This window comes from Labrus mixtus, chromosome 11, assembly GCF_963584025.1.
Source record: "Labrus mixtus chromosome 11, fLabMix1.1, whole genome shotgun sequence".
Taxonomy (NCBI): Eukaryota; Metazoa; Chordata; class Actinopteri; order Labriformes; family Labridae; genus Labrus; species Labrus mixtus.
In genome coordinates this window covers 13,578,754-13,597,911 of record NC_083622.1, presented here as the reverse complement: position 1 = coordinate 13,597,911, position 19,158 = coordinate 13,578,754, and the positions used below count along the sequence as shown (strand labels likewise).

Below are 19,158 nucleotides of genomic sequence, written 5' to 3'. Positions count from 1 at the left end.
CGCATCAGTGCAAACGTTAAAGTGATCAGTGTCTCTTTAATTTACAGCCTCGGAGAAACAAACAGTAACAACACTCTTTAAAAAAGCAATATCCAATGAGCAGGTTACCTTTTAACAAATACATGTAAATCTCAAATTGAAGGCCTTTATTTTAAAAGTAAGACCAGCGCAAGGTCTGCAGTAAGGCACAACAGTTGTATGATTAAGTGGTATGGGCATTAACGCATGAGCCAAGTCTTATCTAGAACATCATTATGCACTGAAATTATTGTTTACTTGTAGTTCTAGACATACTTCAATTCTTGACCCCCAAAACTACCCTGTGTCGCAGTTCCTTACAAACTACAGATTTGAAAAATAACAATTGGGGCATCTTTTATCACAGTTTGCACACAATTTCCATATATGATTATATCACCTGGCTGGTGAAAAAAAATATGAACAGCAAATGAACAACGCGTCAAATTCTAGCGCAATAAAAACTAAAAGGACAAAAGGTCCAAATCCCGCCTTGTAAGTTACAAAAAGTACAATGCCTTTGAAGTAAAATATACTACCGGTGTTTTAGTAGGCCTACATTTTTAAGTGGTATCCAAGGTTAATCAAAGATTTACTGTAAAGACAGCAAAATGTTTTATACACAACAAATTCAATGTACAAAAAGTTACCATATAACAACTGTCACATTTGCGGCCAGCAAATTTTGTAGACCTCTTAAATGTTGTACAATTTTGTAAATGCAGACCCTGTACAGTTTGGTCCCGTTTTCATATCAGGGTAATTTTTCGTGATGTTGTATGTTGATGTTAACCACAGTGCACATATTGCTGTAATATAATCCAGTCTAGACACAACTTTTGGGTAATTGTTATCATTTCTATGCATTTAACTGCACTACTTATTAATTAGTCAGCTCACAAAACACATTACAACTTTGATACATTTAAGGCACAATCTGACTGGATCTATGATGCATTTTTCCTTTTTTACTTATAAATGCAAATGTCATAAAGGAGTTTTTTGTAGTAGCCTAATTCATAAAGAATCCAGCAAAACAAAATATAAATTCAAATTTCAGCAATTCATCCAAGAAACAGTGCTTCTACAAGATCTTGAAGATTGACTCTTAATGTAGGTAAATAAAAATTAGTTTTATACATTGAAGTTCAAGAAAAAAGTTTCCCTACTAAAAGCTGAGTTGCAAAATATTTTCATCTGCATTTATGAATTCCCTGATGGAGTCAGATCATTTAACAACATAGGAGGAAATCAAGATTTTCAGCATATTATTTCCCTGCTCAAGTATGCTATTCATCGATTCCTCCTCCTTTATGGTCCTGTGTTGTCTTATCCTCCTGCTTGCCACCTTGCTCCCCGTTGACCTGGAACTTGTCATGGGCCCATTTTTGACCACTTGTGTTGGGGCCCCCGGTGGCTTTTCGGATGATGAATCGAGCCCTACCACGTGGGAAACTTCCTCGCCCACGCCCTCTGCTGTCTACCCACTTCCACTCTGACTCACCATCTCTGTCATCATGCTGAGAGAAAAACAGAAAAAAAAGGATGGAGGTGTCAACAATTATTAAAACACAAACTTGAGCTCTATTAACTGAGAAAATACCATCCAGTTGTCTTTTAAACTGATATCATCTTGGGTTCCTGGGTTGGGTAATCAACCATAAGAGTACCCATCCAATACCAATGTGATAAAACTCACCAAACACTATCATTCATTTCAAATACTTGTATACTACAAATCTTGTGTAAGGATTTGTGATGCTATCACATTTAAATTGTCTGGCTTGATTCATGGACAAAAGGATTGATCATCTTAGAGGACTTTCTTATGGACTTTGACAATCAGTGCAAATGACACGTACATACAGGTAGGAATAAATAACATTGGTTACAGACACATAACTTTATTGACACAACTGTCTATTTCAGTTTGTCGACAGCCTGAATGCTTATTTTTCTAGAAGGGTGCAATATTCAAACACTAAACTAGGGTACAATTACAGCATTTCTACCCTTTTAATGCCCAGTACGTCAGATACAGGATCTGTAAGAAGATATATTTCCAGCAGTTCAATACTCATAAGTATGTTGAATTAATCTTTATGCTTTGTTATCTTTTGCATGTCCTTTATATCTATAAATGCCAAATGTGTCATCTATGCAGTCCATTGTGTTGCACTTCCATGTTACTACACTAGCCCAGAAAAAAAAAATGGCTCAAGAGTTGGCCTTTTGCAAGTATCATGCTCACCTCTGGTTCTCTTACACACTTGGAAATGGAGAGTGAGAGAAGCTGTTGTGTGTTGGTTGCAATCTGCAACCTTACTTTTTGATACTATGGTTTTGCCCATTATTTCATAATGGTGTATTTTGGTAATGCTAGTTGAAAAACAAATGGGAGACATGCAATAGAAACAAATCCATACCAAGTAGTATTTTCTGCTTTTGGGGATGAACTCTGGGTCTTCATTTTTTGGGTGTACTTCCATGTTTGACATGTTTCCACTATGCGAACAGTTACCCTGATAATTGCCTCTGTTCCAGCTCCTTCCACGAATTCGGACTTGCTGCACAGAAGAATATTGAGAAAAAAAAAGCAAGATTGATACCCAGCAGACTGTGAAAGTCATTTTTATAATATAACTTAGCATAGCCAATTGACCAAAACTATCCAACATCAGAAAAACTTACGAATCCTCCACGAGGCCTTCCACTTTCAGCTGGTCCTGGTGTCTCCTGTTGACCCAGTCGGGCCTTGGTAAAGCCTTTATCTTTGGGCTCAGTTTTGCTATGGGGTATATCTTCCTTGTGGGACTTTGACGATGAGGAAGATGAGGATGAACTCGAGCGAGAGCGCTTCTTCTTATTTTTCCTAAAAGGAGAAATGGTACATGCAAAACCTTCATGCCTAACTGTCTATCAAGCATGGTAGACAAATGTAAGTATTCAATAACAGTAGATATTTTGCACATACTTTGATCTCTCGTTGCATTTGGAGAACCTTTCCAAAGACCTTTCTTTACTAGAATCTGGGGACTCTCCCATATCTCTTCCACGATCCTGATTATAATCTCTTTCATGGATGGAATATTTTTTGCGGCGTTCAATATCCAAACGAAGGTCCATCGCGTCACCCTTCATTTTTTCCCCGCCGTCCTGAGCAAATCAAAACAGAAGATAACGTCGTGGACAGATTTTGGATTAGCATGTAAATGCTCAGTCTGCTCTCTGCCAAGCTGGTTTGTAGACTAAATAGTGACATCCATTGAAAAGAGGAGGAAACCCCTTCTAACAACCAGCTAACATGAATAAAATCATATAAACTTTCCAATGTACTTAAAGTGCCAAACCAGTAGTTTTGCATTTTTGAGGGTATCCAAAGAATCTAAACCCTTATCCAAAGCATTTGTTTTTAGATTTATTTTCTACCTTCCAGTCAGCTAATTGAGTTTTAAGGGAAACAGGAAAATACTTTTATTTGCTTTAGTTAGGCATTTCATTACCATCAACATTAGGTCAGGTATTGGATGGTCAGCCATTAGGACGTGTATTGGAAACATCCCAATGGGGTTCTTTGAAATGCTTAAGTCCAGCATCCATAAACCAGAACAAACAGCCAAAGCATTTTTCATGTTCTTGCTTGTTTGTGCTCCATGTAGAATAAGACTTGTAGCAGCTGTATCCCAAATTCTGACCATGAAAGTTTCCGCCACATTACATTTTCAGGTATTTGTAGTGTGTTTCAAAACAATGCCTGAATGTGCACAGTGAAATATTTCATATGTATATGTATTTACTGTCGTACAGACACAAACTAAAACATTTTCTACCTAGATGGGAGGAAACCAATCTTGAAACTTTGATATTGCTTTGGGAAATAGTTGCTGGTATCCTACTCTAAAGTAAAGAAACCTTTAAAGAGCTGCTGTTTAACTAGCAAAACCACTCGCATGGTTCCTCCTTTAACAATGGGTAAGAACAAAAAGAAAGGACTGTTCATGCTTGTTAAAGTTTACTCAGTCTATTGTATCTCAGTAGGATTTATACTTAAAGATTACAAATGTTTCACCAATTATGTCCATGCAAATTAATAACACATTTAGTTAACTGAATTTAGTAGTACAGTTGAGACCATGTATTTAAATACAGAAAGGCTTTACACATTCAAACTCACTCTTCACAATTTCAAATATTCCATGCGACCATACATTTTTTGTAAGTCTGTAATGTACCTTATTTTACTTCATAAAGGTAAACTTTGAAATAATAGCCAAGGTCTAACTTAATTGAGCTAATATTTCCTAGAAAAGATTTGCAGGTGAGCATCAAAAAGTTGGGATGAAAGCCGATTAAGGCTATAGTTCAATGCCCAAAAACAGAGCTCCCTCTGGTTTTGTAGTGAGTTACTGCCTCAAGCCAGGAAGTTCAAGTATATAGGCTCTTATTCACAAGTGAAGGTAAAATGGATGCCCAGATCGACAGACTGGTTGGTGCAGCGTCAGTAGTATTGCAGGGTTTGTTCAGAAATTTTGTGGTGAAGAGGAAGCTCAAAAGGTTTTGAGTTTTTTCAGCCCAAGGGAGCGCTGGTAGAGGTTGAGAGTAAAGTCACTACGCAGCATTGAGAGAGACAGTTGAGGTCGTTTGGGCTTTTTGGGGGGGGGGTTTGTCCAACTGGGAGCGACCTAGGGGTAGATTCAGAATTCGCTTGAGGAATTTTAAAGCTAAATGGGCTTGGTAACACCTTGGCACCCCCAAGAGGAGATAAATGATCAGTTTTATGTTGGAAGGAAAGGGGTTGAGGTTTTCCATCCAATAAAACCATTCCAGCTGTGAAGCATGGGGTGGCAACATTATGTTGAGCTGTTTTGCAGGAAAAAGGCCTGGTGCATTGCCAAATGATAGAGGACATCATGAGGAAAAGATTATCTACAAATACCAAGGCGACATCTCAAGGAATGAGCTGGAAATGTCAAAACTAGGTCCCAATTAGGTCTACAAATATAAAAACCCCAAGTATCCTTCAAAGCCTTAACAAAATCGCTCACAGACAACAAACAAGGAGTATTGGAATGGCCATCAAAAAACCCTAATTTGAATTGAAGTGAGACTTAACTGAAAAAGGTGTGTCCGAGTCAGAGGCCTTCAAACCTGACCGGGTAAAACATGCTATGTCAGGAGAAATGGGACAACATTCCAGTGAAATATTGAGAGAAACTTGTGGAAAGCTACCTTGGACATCTGATTCGAGGGAATCAAAAGGTGACTTCATTAATTACTAACAAACTATGTTTTCTGATAAAAGAAAACTATATTTTTTTTGCTGTTTTTGAAATATCAGTTTATGTATGCCTTATTACAAAGAAATATGGAAACATTAAACATGTGAAGTTGTAAAAATAGTTGAGTTTGAAGGTTTTTTAGTCAATGTGTATTAAAGAATAAGGCCTCAAATAAGCATATGTGCATAAAGGGCTTGCTTTTTTACTTCCGTTCTTTATTCTTATGAAGAATACTTACGAAGGCAATTGAGTCCCTTGAACAGCTTTGGCACAGTGGCTTCCATTTCTGAACTTATATGATTCAAAAGCCTCGGTCAGGCTTGTGCCCACACTCTAACCAATCACCATGTGTGAAGGCAATGTATAACAAACAACAAAGTCAAAGTGCCTCATTTGCCTTGCCATTTCTTAGACTTTGTGCATCTCCTCTCAAGAAAAGCCACAAGTTTTAGAAGAGCGCAGTCTAAAGGCATCTTGCTCACTCGTTTCTGTTGTTTGTATTTCCAACATACTTCATACTTCAAAATGTTCAGTCACCTTGTAAGTGCCCTCCTCTGAGCTTTTCATGGCCTCAAAAACTTGAGAGTGTTTCTTAAAAGCTCTTGGGGAAACATCAATTCTTCTGTGAGGAAAAACATAGTTGAGACAACAAAGTTAAAAGCACATAATATATGATTCAAGTTACAGGAGCCCAAACACACACAGAGCTATGTAGTGAAGTGCAACAACAACACAAAACAGAAAAAAGAAAGGACAAGGTGGTGGGAAAACAAAACTGACCTCCACCAAGCATGAGAACAAAAAAAGCCAAGATAGTCTGGTGATTTTCAGGTAGGAAAGGTGAGAAAAATACCTGAAAGCTGTTAAAAGAGGAGGTGAAGCCACAGCACACTGAAGGTGAGAGGGTCACTCAATAGGCGACTCTACCTGTGTATCTCTGGGCTTTTTCTTGGCTTCATCATTTCCTTCTCTGCAGCTCGTCTCTGGTACACTGTGAATCGTTCGTTTAGAGTCATTCCAGAAGATTGAAAGTGCTGAGCTGTACAGGGACACAGGAAAACAGCTGTTACAGTTGTTTGTGTTTATAGTGTCATTTTCTCAAGGATGCTGCAGTGAATGAATGTTGTTCAACAGTAAAAACACAAGTAAATATTTGAAGCCTTGTTTTACAGTCCCCCTTAAAAAAGAGATTGTTATGAAGATTTAAAAGATTATTTGGTCATGTGTTACATAACTTTAATGGACTTTAATGATGAAATATGATTGACATCTCTACAAAAGAAATATGATTAGGTTCCAATCCCTGTTTTTAATGTTGTCTGTTAGAACAGCAAGAGAGGGGATGACTCACCTTTAACATGGTGAACGATGGTGACAATGTGTTGAGCAAAAAGCTCAGAGGGACTCCTCTGTAACTGAGCTGTATGAACATGTTGAAAGATGGAGCGAAACTCCTGATCCTTTTTTGAGGACTGCACAAGATCCTGTGACAACTGTCGCTCCTCAGCTAAAATATCAGAGGAGCTGAAAATCACAATAACAATTTTCTTAGTTTGTTGCTCTTCCTTGTAAAAAATGGCTAAAAACAGAAAAAAATATACTCTGATCAGACAAATCAAAAAAGGAAACAAATGTATTGTTTGATTTGCAATTTTTCAGATAAATCAGTACATCATCAGCATACAGATAAAGTGCCAACGTTTGCAGCTGCATGTTCATAAATGACTTCTGGCTCACCGAGGAAAAGTCCAGAAAGTGTCTCATACTCACTTTATAAGGCTATCTCCAAGGAAACCCATCTTGACATTAAATTTAGCTTCCTGATTTCTTGAGGACATGAAAGATGAGTCATCGTCCCTGATCAGGAACATCTCTCTCTCAGAGTTCCTCCTGGGTGGTGGTGTAGGACATGGTATAAAGGTTTTTTTTGCCATCTTACTTGTTGTACCAACTATGTCTGGGGACAATTCCTCAAATTTTCTTTCTAACTCCCTCTTGGCAAGCACTGCAGCTAAAGCTGCTGCTTTATCTTGCTTTTTACTGAGATAAACATCTTCTGCTATGGCGCCAAGGTCACATTTTGCTACTTGTGCATAGGCCACATTGTGCCATTTGTCAAAGCATTCTTCAAACAGTTCACGGGCAGAATGCGTGACCTTGCTAATTGGCTTCGAAGATTCATCCCCGTTGTGCTGGTCCTTGTGGAGGGACTTTGACAGAGACTTGACTATCATCTCCTCCTCCTCCTCTCCATCAGCAGACAGAAAAGGAGAAGCTTTCAAAAGGCTGCTCAAAGACACTTCACCATCATTGTCTTCCACATACTTTTTTGACACTGAGTCAGTGATAGTGGATGATGCTTTGCCATTTGCTTTCCCTTTTTCCATATCCACATCATTTGATTCTGCATTCTTATTATTTTCCCAAGCATTGGCTTTTTTATTTTGCTCCTCCAAAAACCTAAAAAATGACAGATGAAAAAATGCATCTAAGTGGCTGTGCAGCGTGAGAGAACTTTATATCCAGACATCAACTGGTCTAAAAGTAAGAAAACACTCAGAAAACAGTAAACATTTAGCAAAGTTAGTTTAACATGACTAAACATAGTGTGTGAAGCCTTTTTTATTACAATTTTAAGCAGTTCATCACATTCATCAACAATGAAATTTACAGCTATTGTAAAAGCTGCTCATATGAATGCTACTTCATACACCAAATCTCTATGCCTTCAACAGAGTTGAGGGGAATCATATCTTGTTCAGTAAATGTTATGAGCTGTGTTAACTGAGGGATATAATGGGGATATAACAATGTCTGCTAGTAAATAATGTCAAACTGGTCTGCAGAGTGTGGCTAACGTTAGCAGTGCGTGCACCACCAGCCTGCCCAAAAATAAGGAAAAATTAATTCTGTTTTCTGGAACCATACTTGAACACTGAATCTCATTAAGTCAAGGAAATGCAATGTATATTGGCATGAACAACATTTCATGGTTATATGTCTTTAAAATAATCTCAGAATCGATTTTAGAAAGAAAAAGGAAAATCTGTCTTACTTTCCAAAGGCGATGGAGATGGCTGTTTTATCTCCATCCAGGTATTCCTCATTGGAGAAGAAGTCAAAGCTGGGAAGCATGGGATTTAGACCTTCATGTGAGGCTTTTTTTGTTGGTGATGAATTAAACACTATTTTTGAGGAGGGGTTGCCATTGCTGATGCTATTTGTGATTTTTGGGGAGAGACTTGACTGTTTAGTAGTTTTGATGTTCTGACCAACAGTTACAGCAGAACTTGCCAGGGGACTCGCTCTCTTTGGACTGCTGTTGCAGTCTGTCAGGCTCTTCCATTTCCCCTCAGTTTTCCCATTGCCTGCATCTCCATTGGCGTCTCCTGCCAACACTCCGACAAGCTCCTCTGGCTCCCCATCTCCCCCTCCTTCCTTTTGGACCTCCTTGAAGGCTGAAAGCTCCTCTTGCTTACTCAGCAACGAGCCTGGCCTGCATTTTGGAGAAGAGGAGTGTGAAGAAGAGGATGAACGATGCGAGTGCCTGGATAATGGTGAGGAAGACTTGTCAGAGTGGTGAGAGTGACCATGAGAAGGGCTTCCTGAGCGTTTCTGGACATTGTGAGGTCGACCTCGTGAATAGTATTGTTGCTGTTGCTGCTGCTGCTGCTGCTGATACTGCTGCTGGTGTTGCTGTTTTTGAGGGTGCTGCTTGTAATTCTTCCAATTTTGGCGGAAGTTGTTATTGTTATAGCCACCACCCCCACCACCACGCTGAAAGCGTCCACGTGGGAAGTAGCCCCGCCCTCGACCTCTGAAGTTGTACGGCCTCCGGAAGCCGCGGTTATAGCCCCGGAATTCCCGATTGTTTTGGTATCCCCTTGGATATTTCTTGTCGCGGTTATTAGGGGGTGAATAAGATCTTGAACCTGACCGAGACCTAGATCTGTGAACAAAGGAAAGTGGGAAATGCAGAATTGAGTTCGAGTTTTAAAAGATATTAATAACAAAGAATAGTAAGTGGGTCTCTTAATCTTACATCACTAGCTGAAAGATTAATCACAGCTGCTTGACAATGAGCAACTGTAAAATCTCTGTTAGAGTATGGACAAAATGTAACATTTACGGAGTCCGAATGAGAAAAAAAACTAAATCATACCATCACACATGCATGGCCTTAATTTATTTTGAATATTGTTCTCTTAACATGTAAAACATGAGCCTGGGACACATGTCAAACATGAACGTGTTCCATTTTCTGGCCTGTACTCGTTGTAATAGTTTTGCCTGTGTTGAATTTTTAAGTGTTTTGTCTGTAAACTTGTAATGTAAAAGAAACACAACAAATCTAACCTTACATATGGGAATGACTTTTCATTCATTTCCATTATTGGAATTGACATAACATATGCTTGTAAATAGGAGCATAAAAAGAATGACTGCATGCAGAAAGCCAGAACTTCCCATTGTGATCCTAGGGAAGGCTGCAGCATCAAAGTAGTCCACATGGTGGCTCTGCTGCTCTAATGATGAAAAAAGCTTTCAGCTGCTCTCCAGCCTCGAACTTTAAACACACACTAAAGATTATAACCATGCTACAGAATGTTCTCTTCTTCAAATCAACAATTATACACGCATAACATTTAAAATCCTAACTGCATGCCAACATATCTGCATCCATCTAATAGATACCCCTACTGACATCTATCAGATCAAGGAAGAATGTCCGGTGTCGACGTTAAACTACTTCTGTACTGTTATGTCATTTTTCTACAACCACAAAGTTAGCAACTTCATGACAACAGTCAGTAAATAAAAAATAAACCACTCAGCCATATTAAATCAGAGCATTTTAAGCCATTTTATGTTAAAGGTTTGTAAAACATTACAAAGGACATACAAAGTCTACATGCGTACACAGCTGAGCCCATGCTTCAAATTGTTGCAAAGCAATGCCACACTACACGCATACACAGCCATTTGAAAAACTAAAAAAGCACAGCACTCACCTAGTGTGTTTTTTCATTGGAATACAGAGCGTTTAAAAAAAGGCAGCGCACCACCGAGCAGCACTGCACACTCAACAGTGCAAGCTACAGATACTACATCTCATCGGGACTGCTCTGGTGAAGCACTGAGTCACATGGACTATATGAGAGGGGGAAAAAAAAAAACCTACTGGAATCCTTTGCCTTGCTGCACGCCAGCTACATGCGCTGTTCACACAGTTTAGTAAAGCTCTAATACATCACAATTCTAAGGTCTTTTACTACCAGAAGAAAAGTTCCATCAAATTACAGCAGATATCATCATCTTACTGTGGTCATATTTCGTCAACATACAAGATAATTTATTTCATTTATTGAGTGACAATTCAACATGCTACACTGCTGAGACACATTCGACATCTGTGTCCAATTCAGCTACTGAGTTGATCGTGTTCAAAGCAAGAGATGTGACAATCAGAAGGACGTTCAGAAAAAGCTCAAGTGGAACTCTTTCAGATTTGGAGTTTATACATTTGGGGCTATTTGTCCCAGGAGATGATGGAGTAACTTTGTGTGTTTGTGTTCAGCATTTTTAGGTTTTTGTATGTGCTTTTGTGTTTATAGTCAACTTATGCAAATGTGTGCATCCATGCTTGTAGACTTCCCCTGTATAGCCACAAAGTCATTTGAAAATGTGCAAAGTGGGTTTAGGAAGGGTTCACCATTAGATTCCTTCCATGTCTCTTCGTCATGCAAATTTTAATAGATGCTCTGACACTGCCAGGAAATGAGCCGCCCTGACATTTTATGGCTGTGCCACAGTCATTCTGCCAGAAACAGTAAAAGCATCATAGGGAACTTTTACTTTTTCCTCCCTAAGTGCACACCATAGCCGGCAGATAGCCCCACTACCTGTGCAGTTTGTACAACCAAAACAATACAACCCTCTCAGTAAAAGGCTTGATCAAATATTTGTATGTACTACTAGCTTCAACTCCTAGAAAAGCTCCTGTGCAATACAATCTGCAATAACATTCACTCTATCTCAAGTAAATTCAGTAACCGGCAGCTGAACCTCTCTCTCAAACATCAATTTCCTCTGGATACAGAAGTCGACTCAGAATTTTGAGGAGGATCCAAATCCATTAATACGCTTCACCAGCTTTTTCAAGATCATATAAGACCATAGTCATAAAGTTCAGGACAAGACAAGGTCTTGCAGATAGAAAATCACCAGATATGTAGCAACAAAGAGACAGTGATTATAACAGAACAAATAACTCCTTGTGGACATTCTCACTATCACACATGAACAGTATAGTATAGTATAGTATATAGTCCAATCTTACAAGCATATTGCATGGTTAGTCCCTTAATGCTAGCTTAGATGTTAGAGGTAGATTTTGAGCGGAAAATGAGCTCAAGAAGAAAGGAAGGATTATCCAAATACTGATTCGTTCAACAAGGCTTTAAAATCTGCACCTGCTGCTAGTTTCTCTATTCTTCATGACAGCTGAAATTATTTGGGCAATACTCATTCATGCTTGTTGGATCAAAGCAATTTTTAGTTCATACATGCTGTATAAAACCTCTCATGAATCAATATAAAATTATGAGTAAGTAAGTCCGGTCAGGCATCTAGAACAACCGAGTAAAAAGCACCAAAACAGCACACAACACAACAAAGCCAATAGAATATTCAGAAAAAAAAGATTATTATTAAACTGGAGTCTACCTGTAGTAACGCTTCCTGGACCTGGATCTTGAGCGACTCCTGGAGTGAGAGGTGGACCGGGATCTTGACCGGGACCTCGTGCGGCTCCGAGACCTTGAGGCTGATTTTGTGGATCTGGACATCACTGCGGTCTGCCAACCTCAAACTGTCACACAAAAAAAGCATTGTACAGCCAAATTACGATTTTGTGAAACGTTACACTCGGAACACAACACAAATAAAATGAAATTAGTAATCCAGCCACCTTTTCAAAGGACTGGCTGCATTAAAGTGATATTATCTTTCTGGTTGAAGATTAAACGAACAAGTATCATGGCAAAAAAACACATCCTTAAAGAGTCCCAAGAGTCAAAAGTCCATGAAAGACAATATCCAACACAGATAAGCCATCTATGCACTTCTAAAGCAGCCCGAGTGAAAGGACAAGACAGCTGTGAAAAAGGAAGAAAGCAATCTGTCGCAGTGTTGGGCATCCAAACAGAACCAGTTTTATTTAGTCTCTGATCATTTGCATAGAGGGCGTCTTACGTCAGTCATTTGAGTACTTAACTGTTGAAATAGTACTTAAAAAAAACACAGCCGTCATCACGATACACCATAGATTTGTTGCATTCACTCCACTACAGGAATATGCAAACAAATACAAATACTTGACTCCCCATCTTAACAAGCGATAACATAATTTATTTCAATGATTTAACCATACACATAATATAGATCTCTACAATCTCCTCGGAGCCTCACAACTGAGCCACAAATTTAACGTTATATCATCTGCATACAAACATCTCTCCCATTTAGTTCAAAAGTGTCAAAACAAAAGGTAAAGATGTGATTAGATTTGTCTTACAAATGTTATAATTCTGCTGATCATTTAAGAAGACCATTTAATGTTTTATGCAGACGATGACATGCTTTAGCTCAATGAATACAATGCTGTAAACTGTTGCTAAATGTACGACTTTAAGAAGAATGTTTCACTCCAGTCTAATCAAGTCTCTTTTGTATTTATGTGCCTTGTCATTTGTGTTTAAAAGTCCTGGTTAATATTAAACTTCCTTCTGACTAGTTCAAAAACAAATGATTAATTCAATGACACCCCACTAGATTGATGGGAAAATAACTTGTTTTCTCTGTAGCTGCCTGACCGTATCCCATTTGCTTGTGGTTAATGATCTGCTGTGAATATGGTTTCAGAGAGAAGTTCTCTCGGGCCATCTATTTTAACTTAAATGACTTTTTTGTTTATTCTCAACTCCTACAGTGCTACCCCTCTAAATTCCTCTTTGTATTATTGTTATTATGTTATTGTATTATTATAACACTTCTATAGTAGAAGCATATAGCTCTCACCAAGGTCCAACGGCTTTATCTGTGACATATGATCCCCAGAGTACAGTAAATGCCAGGGATCAAATAATTGAGCTTTCATTATAAGGGTCATCTTCAGGGACTTTAGGTGGAGGAAATTGCAGAGTAGCCTTCCCTGCACATGACAGGGATTTAAAAAGCAGGCCACGCCAACTCATGGTGGTCGCAGTGTGCACCCTTTCCACTCTATATTAGAGTACTGAAGTAGATCCATCCTCCCGCAGCCTCCTCCTCCTCCCCATGAACTTCCCACTCCCCTCATTCTTAGCAGCTTGTTGTTTTTGGCTTTTAGAGAATAATTTCCTGAAGGGCTGGCCTAAATGGGCCGCCGATTTAGCTTACTGTGCACTTTTATAAGAATGGCATTCAGATGTGCCCCTTTCCAGCATGTGGTAGCTAAACAGTATAATAAATAAATCGTAACAGCCAGCTTAATTTATCTTTCCACACATAATTAGTTGCGTGGAATTTTAGAGGAGACCTTTTATTCTAATGGATTATTCTCTTTGGTAGATTTTATAAAGTGTGCAAAACCAGCCCATCTGTGTTTCGGACATTTTCATACGGCCAATAATAGTTTGCGTGAAACTTTTTATTTGGTGTCAGCAGAAACTGAAAACAAAGCAGCTACACATACCTAATGTTCCCAATCAAAGTCACTCAGTCATTAGGACCTCTTTATTGACACGTCATAATCCTGTTCCAGCTATGTTTGACTATGTATACAGTGTATGCACACTGGACGTTGATCCACAACACTGTCCTTGCCACTTAAATTCAATATAAAGACAAGCTGGCAGAATTGAAAGGTGGCGGTCTGTTTCAATAGCCTCGCTCCGAGAGCTCGACTGATAACCAGCTGCAGCTGTCCCTGCACACACTGTGTGGGCTGCAGCCCGATCACTGAGATTTCAGCGTTTCAGTAAGTCTGCTCTGTAATCACTCACTACTAGATTTGCACGCAAGAAATACAGTTACTGACAAGCCCATGTTAGTGCACTCATATGTATTATTGTACTATTGCTCATATTAACCTTTATTCCTCCACTTTTTTAACACAGTCCTTCTTTTTACAACGCTTCCACAATGTAACGTCCATGACCGCTACTGAAAGCTGCCGTACTGGTGCTGTGATAAGAAACGTAATGTAAACTGTACTTGGATACATTAGCTCGTTGTTAAACATATTCTCTTTGGGTTGGGGATTGAGTTGGAGGGGAGTAGCAGAGATCCCTATAGAGACGAGATCCAATGATTCCATGCCAGCCTCAATGTCATCTTTTGTTATTGTTTTGATGTAGAGCCCACTGGTGGCGGAAATTATACACTGTGCATCTAATAAAATGAAATGATTAAGAATATGTAAGATTATTATCCATTCTCATCTTATTTTACAGAGGACCACAACATGAGATTGCAATGTTTCAAAATCATCACAAGCATGGATTTCTGCAAGAAGACGCATATATTTGTCTCATATTAGCCATATTCCAGTTTAAGATCAAACATTGGCGGTCCGGTTTATGATCTGGTTCTCTGTTCCCTCGCCCTTCTATGAACAGTTTCAGTATTTTGAGATAGGCCGAATCCCATGGTAACTAAGACTGCATTAAACTGAATATAAAGAGACACAAAAAAAATATGAGCTCTTGACTTTTCCACCTTTCAGAAAACAAAACAGGAACTACACACAACAAAAACAACATGTCAAACTAGAAGGGCAGGTGTTCAACATTGTGGGATAAAAACAAATGCAGGAAAGACCCGAAAAGAACTGAACCAGAGGATGGTGTCAGATTGAAATAGTGGAACAGAATTAAACTGATAATGGCTGTCAAGTTCAAAACCACGCGTACATGCACACATGATTAAGGGTCCCCCTTGGGGCAGAGGACGACAGCTGTTTAATCCTCATCAGCTGTTTATTTCATGTTATGGCAAAAGTAGCTCTGATCAACAATGGTCCTGCAACTTGATACACAGCTCAGGGCGTTGGGAGAAGAAACACTCCACTCAATCAACTGCCCTATCATTAAGACCAGGAGGCCGCAGTGGCAGCTGGAATCACATTTGCTATCTATATGTGCCCCTGAGACACCCCCATCGCTATTTCGGAAAAGCCACAGCAACTGTCATTGGCACAATCTTTGCTTATTGAAATGTGGCAGACCCTCTGAGGGTTCCTTCTTTACGCTTCACATGTGGAGGCAGTTAATGGATAGCAAAGCCGCTGGCAGTGCTGTTAAAGACCAGATAAACCTTTTAGCGTCCACTTTTTTTTTTTTAAAGAAAAAAAAACTCTGAGAGCCTCATTCATTCTGGTATGTCTGAATAAGTTTAGCTCAGTTTTGTTTTCCTTCACAGAGCTACTGTTAAGGCTGCAAGAAAGTGTGCTGGAAATTTCTGTTAACAATGCAAAAGAAAGGATCATGAGTAAATCAAGGTCTTTGTTTCGTTTAATTCTTCTTGCAAGTAGAAGGAACAAAGCTTCAGAGTGTCAATACTGAAGGAAAGCTCGAAGTAATCACAATATGCTTGGGTTTATATACACATGCTTCACAGAAAAACCTTCATAAGGAGCGTAGTCAGTCAGAAATATCAAATACATTTGGTCATACATTTCAACACGTCGCACTACAGTAATGTCAAGGAAACTTCAAGTCTGGGTATCTTTGATATTTCGCTATTTGTGAGAAACCTTCGTCCATGCAGTATAGACTAAACAAGAATATTACGTATTAAATGATTGTTGAATTTCTCACACGAGCTGTGAGTAAAATGTGTCCTCGACAGTAAAAAAAAAAAAATTCCATTACAAAAGACAAATGGATGACCTCATGCAGACATTTCCTGCAACTTTGTCCTTTGCTAATCATCCACAATGACAGACAGGAACAGCATTCTACTTGGCCACATGTTCGATGATAATCAGATCCCAGTTGCAGCCAACTTTCTGCTTACTAATGCAGTTTAATATCACTCGATCCTTATTTGTCCTGGTGTGTATTGGGACTACTTTTGCCTGGAAAAATGGCACACAGCAGAGTGTCGCTGAGGCATCCTTACACCGACATGCTTCTCTGCTGTCTGTCAACACAGCGGCTGTTTAACTGTTCTGCTTGAAAGAGGGAACTCATCAGCTGCAGGTCCTCCCTATTTAGGTCAGCTGGAAACAGCCGGGGGAACAATGAGGTGTATTTCCAAAATTATGTTTTTCTGCACCTTAAAGTCCCCACAAAGCTGGATGGTGTTTATGCTGGTAATTGAGAGTGACATGTTTGTTTAACCAAACTACCTTCACTTGTAATAACAGTTGGGTATGTTTATTAAGAGGTGAAATCTGCATTCTAAATAAAGATAATATATTTAATATAAAAGTAGCACCAATGTGTGTGGACTATCTTTTGGCAATGTTAGCAACATCTTTAAAGGCTCACATCGCGATAACGATAAAATTGCGATCAGAAAATAGAGTGGCACACACAAAAGTTGAAACAATTGGTTACATTATTGTTACAGTGCTACTGAATACATGAACACCTACTTAACCATGGGACACACCTTTTTATTGTGTGTGTACTTTTGTGCAGCTGGTATTTGCTAAGGAGGATTGACTTCGACCTGGATCCGGCAGCCCAACAGGAAATTGCATGATAACTTATTTTGCATCCCTAAACCCCAGAAATAGATTCACATTGGACCACAAAACCACCAGGAAAGGCATCCACAGTAAACTCATGTCTTAGAGAATCTTCTTGTTGCTGTATGAATCCGGTTATAAGCTCAGTTTTAGACTGTAGCTGTTTATGGTAGGTGGAGGGACAGCTTGGCGAAACCTGCAATCACTACAGTCACGCTGTCATTGTGCTAACCACTAAAAGCAGCAGTCACACAACCGGTTAAAGTAAACAGGTCCTTGTACTGAGACGCTCCTTGAACCCTCCAGTGGTGGTCTGAGGATGCACTAGGAATACCACTGAACATTTACTGCTGACTGCTAAACTAACAACAATTGATTCAGGCAACTTCACATTATCACTACACTTCTTTAAGAAAACCTTTATTTACATGTATGCTAATTAAAACCGTAAGTTTCCTAATATTAAACTCGTTCTGAAGCAGCATGTTAAAGCCACAGTTGGAAATGTCCTGGATGTGATGGGAAGAAAGGTGCTTCTTCCAGTTTCAACATAAGTAGTCCCCTAAAGTTATTTTAGTGACTTTATGTCCCCGTTTACCCCAGTGCGCAACTAACGCCTCTTTATTTACTACTCGCAATCAAACTTTATTCATTTAAAAAATAGCATCCTTTCGGGCAGAGTATCAAATCGTTAAATAAAATTGATAGAAAAAAATAAATAGTCTGAATCAACTACGTACCGGTCGGCGTTGTCCTTTGATGTCGTCGCGTCACATCCAGGCAACTCTCTATATCAGTGAAGAATGAGTTACAATTTCTCCTCGGACTTCGGTGTCTGTGCTGTTGTGCCCCGTTTATGTCAACCGCGTGTGTGTGTGTAATGTGCATGTGTGTGTTTGTGTGTCTGCTGGAGTCTGCGGTGTTCAGAAAGAGGTGGGGGGCGTGACCGCTCCGCGCGGCTCAGTAGCGTAGTTCCTATTTCCTTCCGCGTTCGCCGCTGCTGTTCACCGCTGTCTGTCAGTGCACCTTCGTTACATCGCTGTGAACGAGAGTGGAGGAGTGTATTAGAAAAACAGGAGACAGAGCCAGTTAAAGTGACATTATTATGTCATGGGAGCCTTATTCCCTCTGAAAAATCATTTAAGTCAGGCTATTCCAAAGGGAGCAGCTACCAGAATGAGATATTGTGTCTTTAAATGGGATACTGGGGAACTTTAGTGTAGTAGGCTAATATTTTGAAATCATTTTTAATAGTTTCTAATAAAAAGATTGTATTTCCTTTAGTGACAGCATCATTTTTAACTCAAATCCATTTTTCATCTGTTATTTGTATTTTCATGTTTCTCACTGTGATTTTTAGACGTTTCCAGGAACCCATCTCCATGTCCATTTACCTCAGGGGATCCCTGATTCTGCAGTCTTAGGAGTCTTTCACTCCTTAGGATCAGGCACACAAGCTACAATATACTGCCCTCTAAATTGACTGATACTATCCATCACATTAGCGGTCATCTCACATCCAATTCACTAATCAACTCTCTAATAGAAGCCATAACTGATTGCAGCTGGTAAACGTGACCTTTAATTATTATATATATAAATATAATCAAATATATATATTATATACAAATAATATATAATAATCATAATCAATATTAAGATATATATATATATATCATATATATATATATATATTAAGATATATATATTTATATATATATATATATATATATATATCTTAATATTGATTTTAAGACCATGACAAGACTGGTCAGCTTGGTAGTCTTGTTGTTTACTGTCCAGTTATTTTTTACTTTTTGTCAACCATACTCAATGTTACTGACTTTGAATTTGGCGAGCATACTGCTAGCTTTCTGGCTCATAGCTGGTCTAAAGCTCTCCGTGGGGTGTACCATCCTAAAAATATCATATTTTGTTGAGTTGTAGCTAAGAAAAAAATCGTCTGGAGTTGACCCAAACATTTCCAATTGCATTGTAACCCTATTGGATGCAAATTACTGCTTCGGGTGTTATAGTCATACCCTCCAGAGAAATTGAGTTTAGGCTTGTTAAAAAGTTTTTATTGTGATTGCAAAATGCCTGAAAAGAATGTAATGGTCTCAC

General features: G+C 38.9%; 1 protein-coding gene across 3 annotated transcripts; it reads right to left on the bottom strand.

The window, feature by feature from the left end:
• Nucleotides 1–16: 16 nt before the first annotated feature.
• thrap3a (thyroid hormone receptor associated protein 3a) lies at nucleotides 17–18,050 on the bottom strand. 3 transcript variants are annotated; one of them, XM_061050146.1, is made up of 11 exons: nucleotides 17,775–18,040; nucleotides 12,024–12,168; nucleotides 8,353–9,246; nucleotides 7,068–7,757; nucleotides 6,649–6,821; nucleotides 6,225–6,336; nucleotides 5,835–5,919; nucleotides 2,993–3,174; nucleotides 2,710–2,890; nucleotides 2,445–2,585; nucleotides 17–1,538 (listed from the first exon to the last, which is right to left on the bottom strand). In XM_061050146.1, exons 2-11 carry the CDS (start codon nucleotides 12,143–12,145, stop codon nucleotides 1,308–1,310), a joined length of 2,811 nt encoding a protein of 936 aa, XP_060906129.1. In that variant the 5' UTR covers nucleotides 12,146–12,168; nucleotides 17,775–18,040; the 3' UTR covers nucleotides 17–1,307. The 3 variants fall into 3 exon arrangements, with proteins under 3 accessions (XP_060906129.1, XP_060906130.1, XP_060906131.1); XM_061050148.1 differs by having other exon boundaries at nucleotides 1,399–1,538; nucleotides 2,540–2,585; nucleotides 17,775–18,050; XM_061050147.1 differs by lacking the exons at nucleotides 12,024–12,168; nucleotides 17,775–18,040 and adding an exon at nucleotides 10,310–10,453.
• Between the last annotated feature and the right edge of the window lie 1,108 nt (nucleotides 18,051–19,158).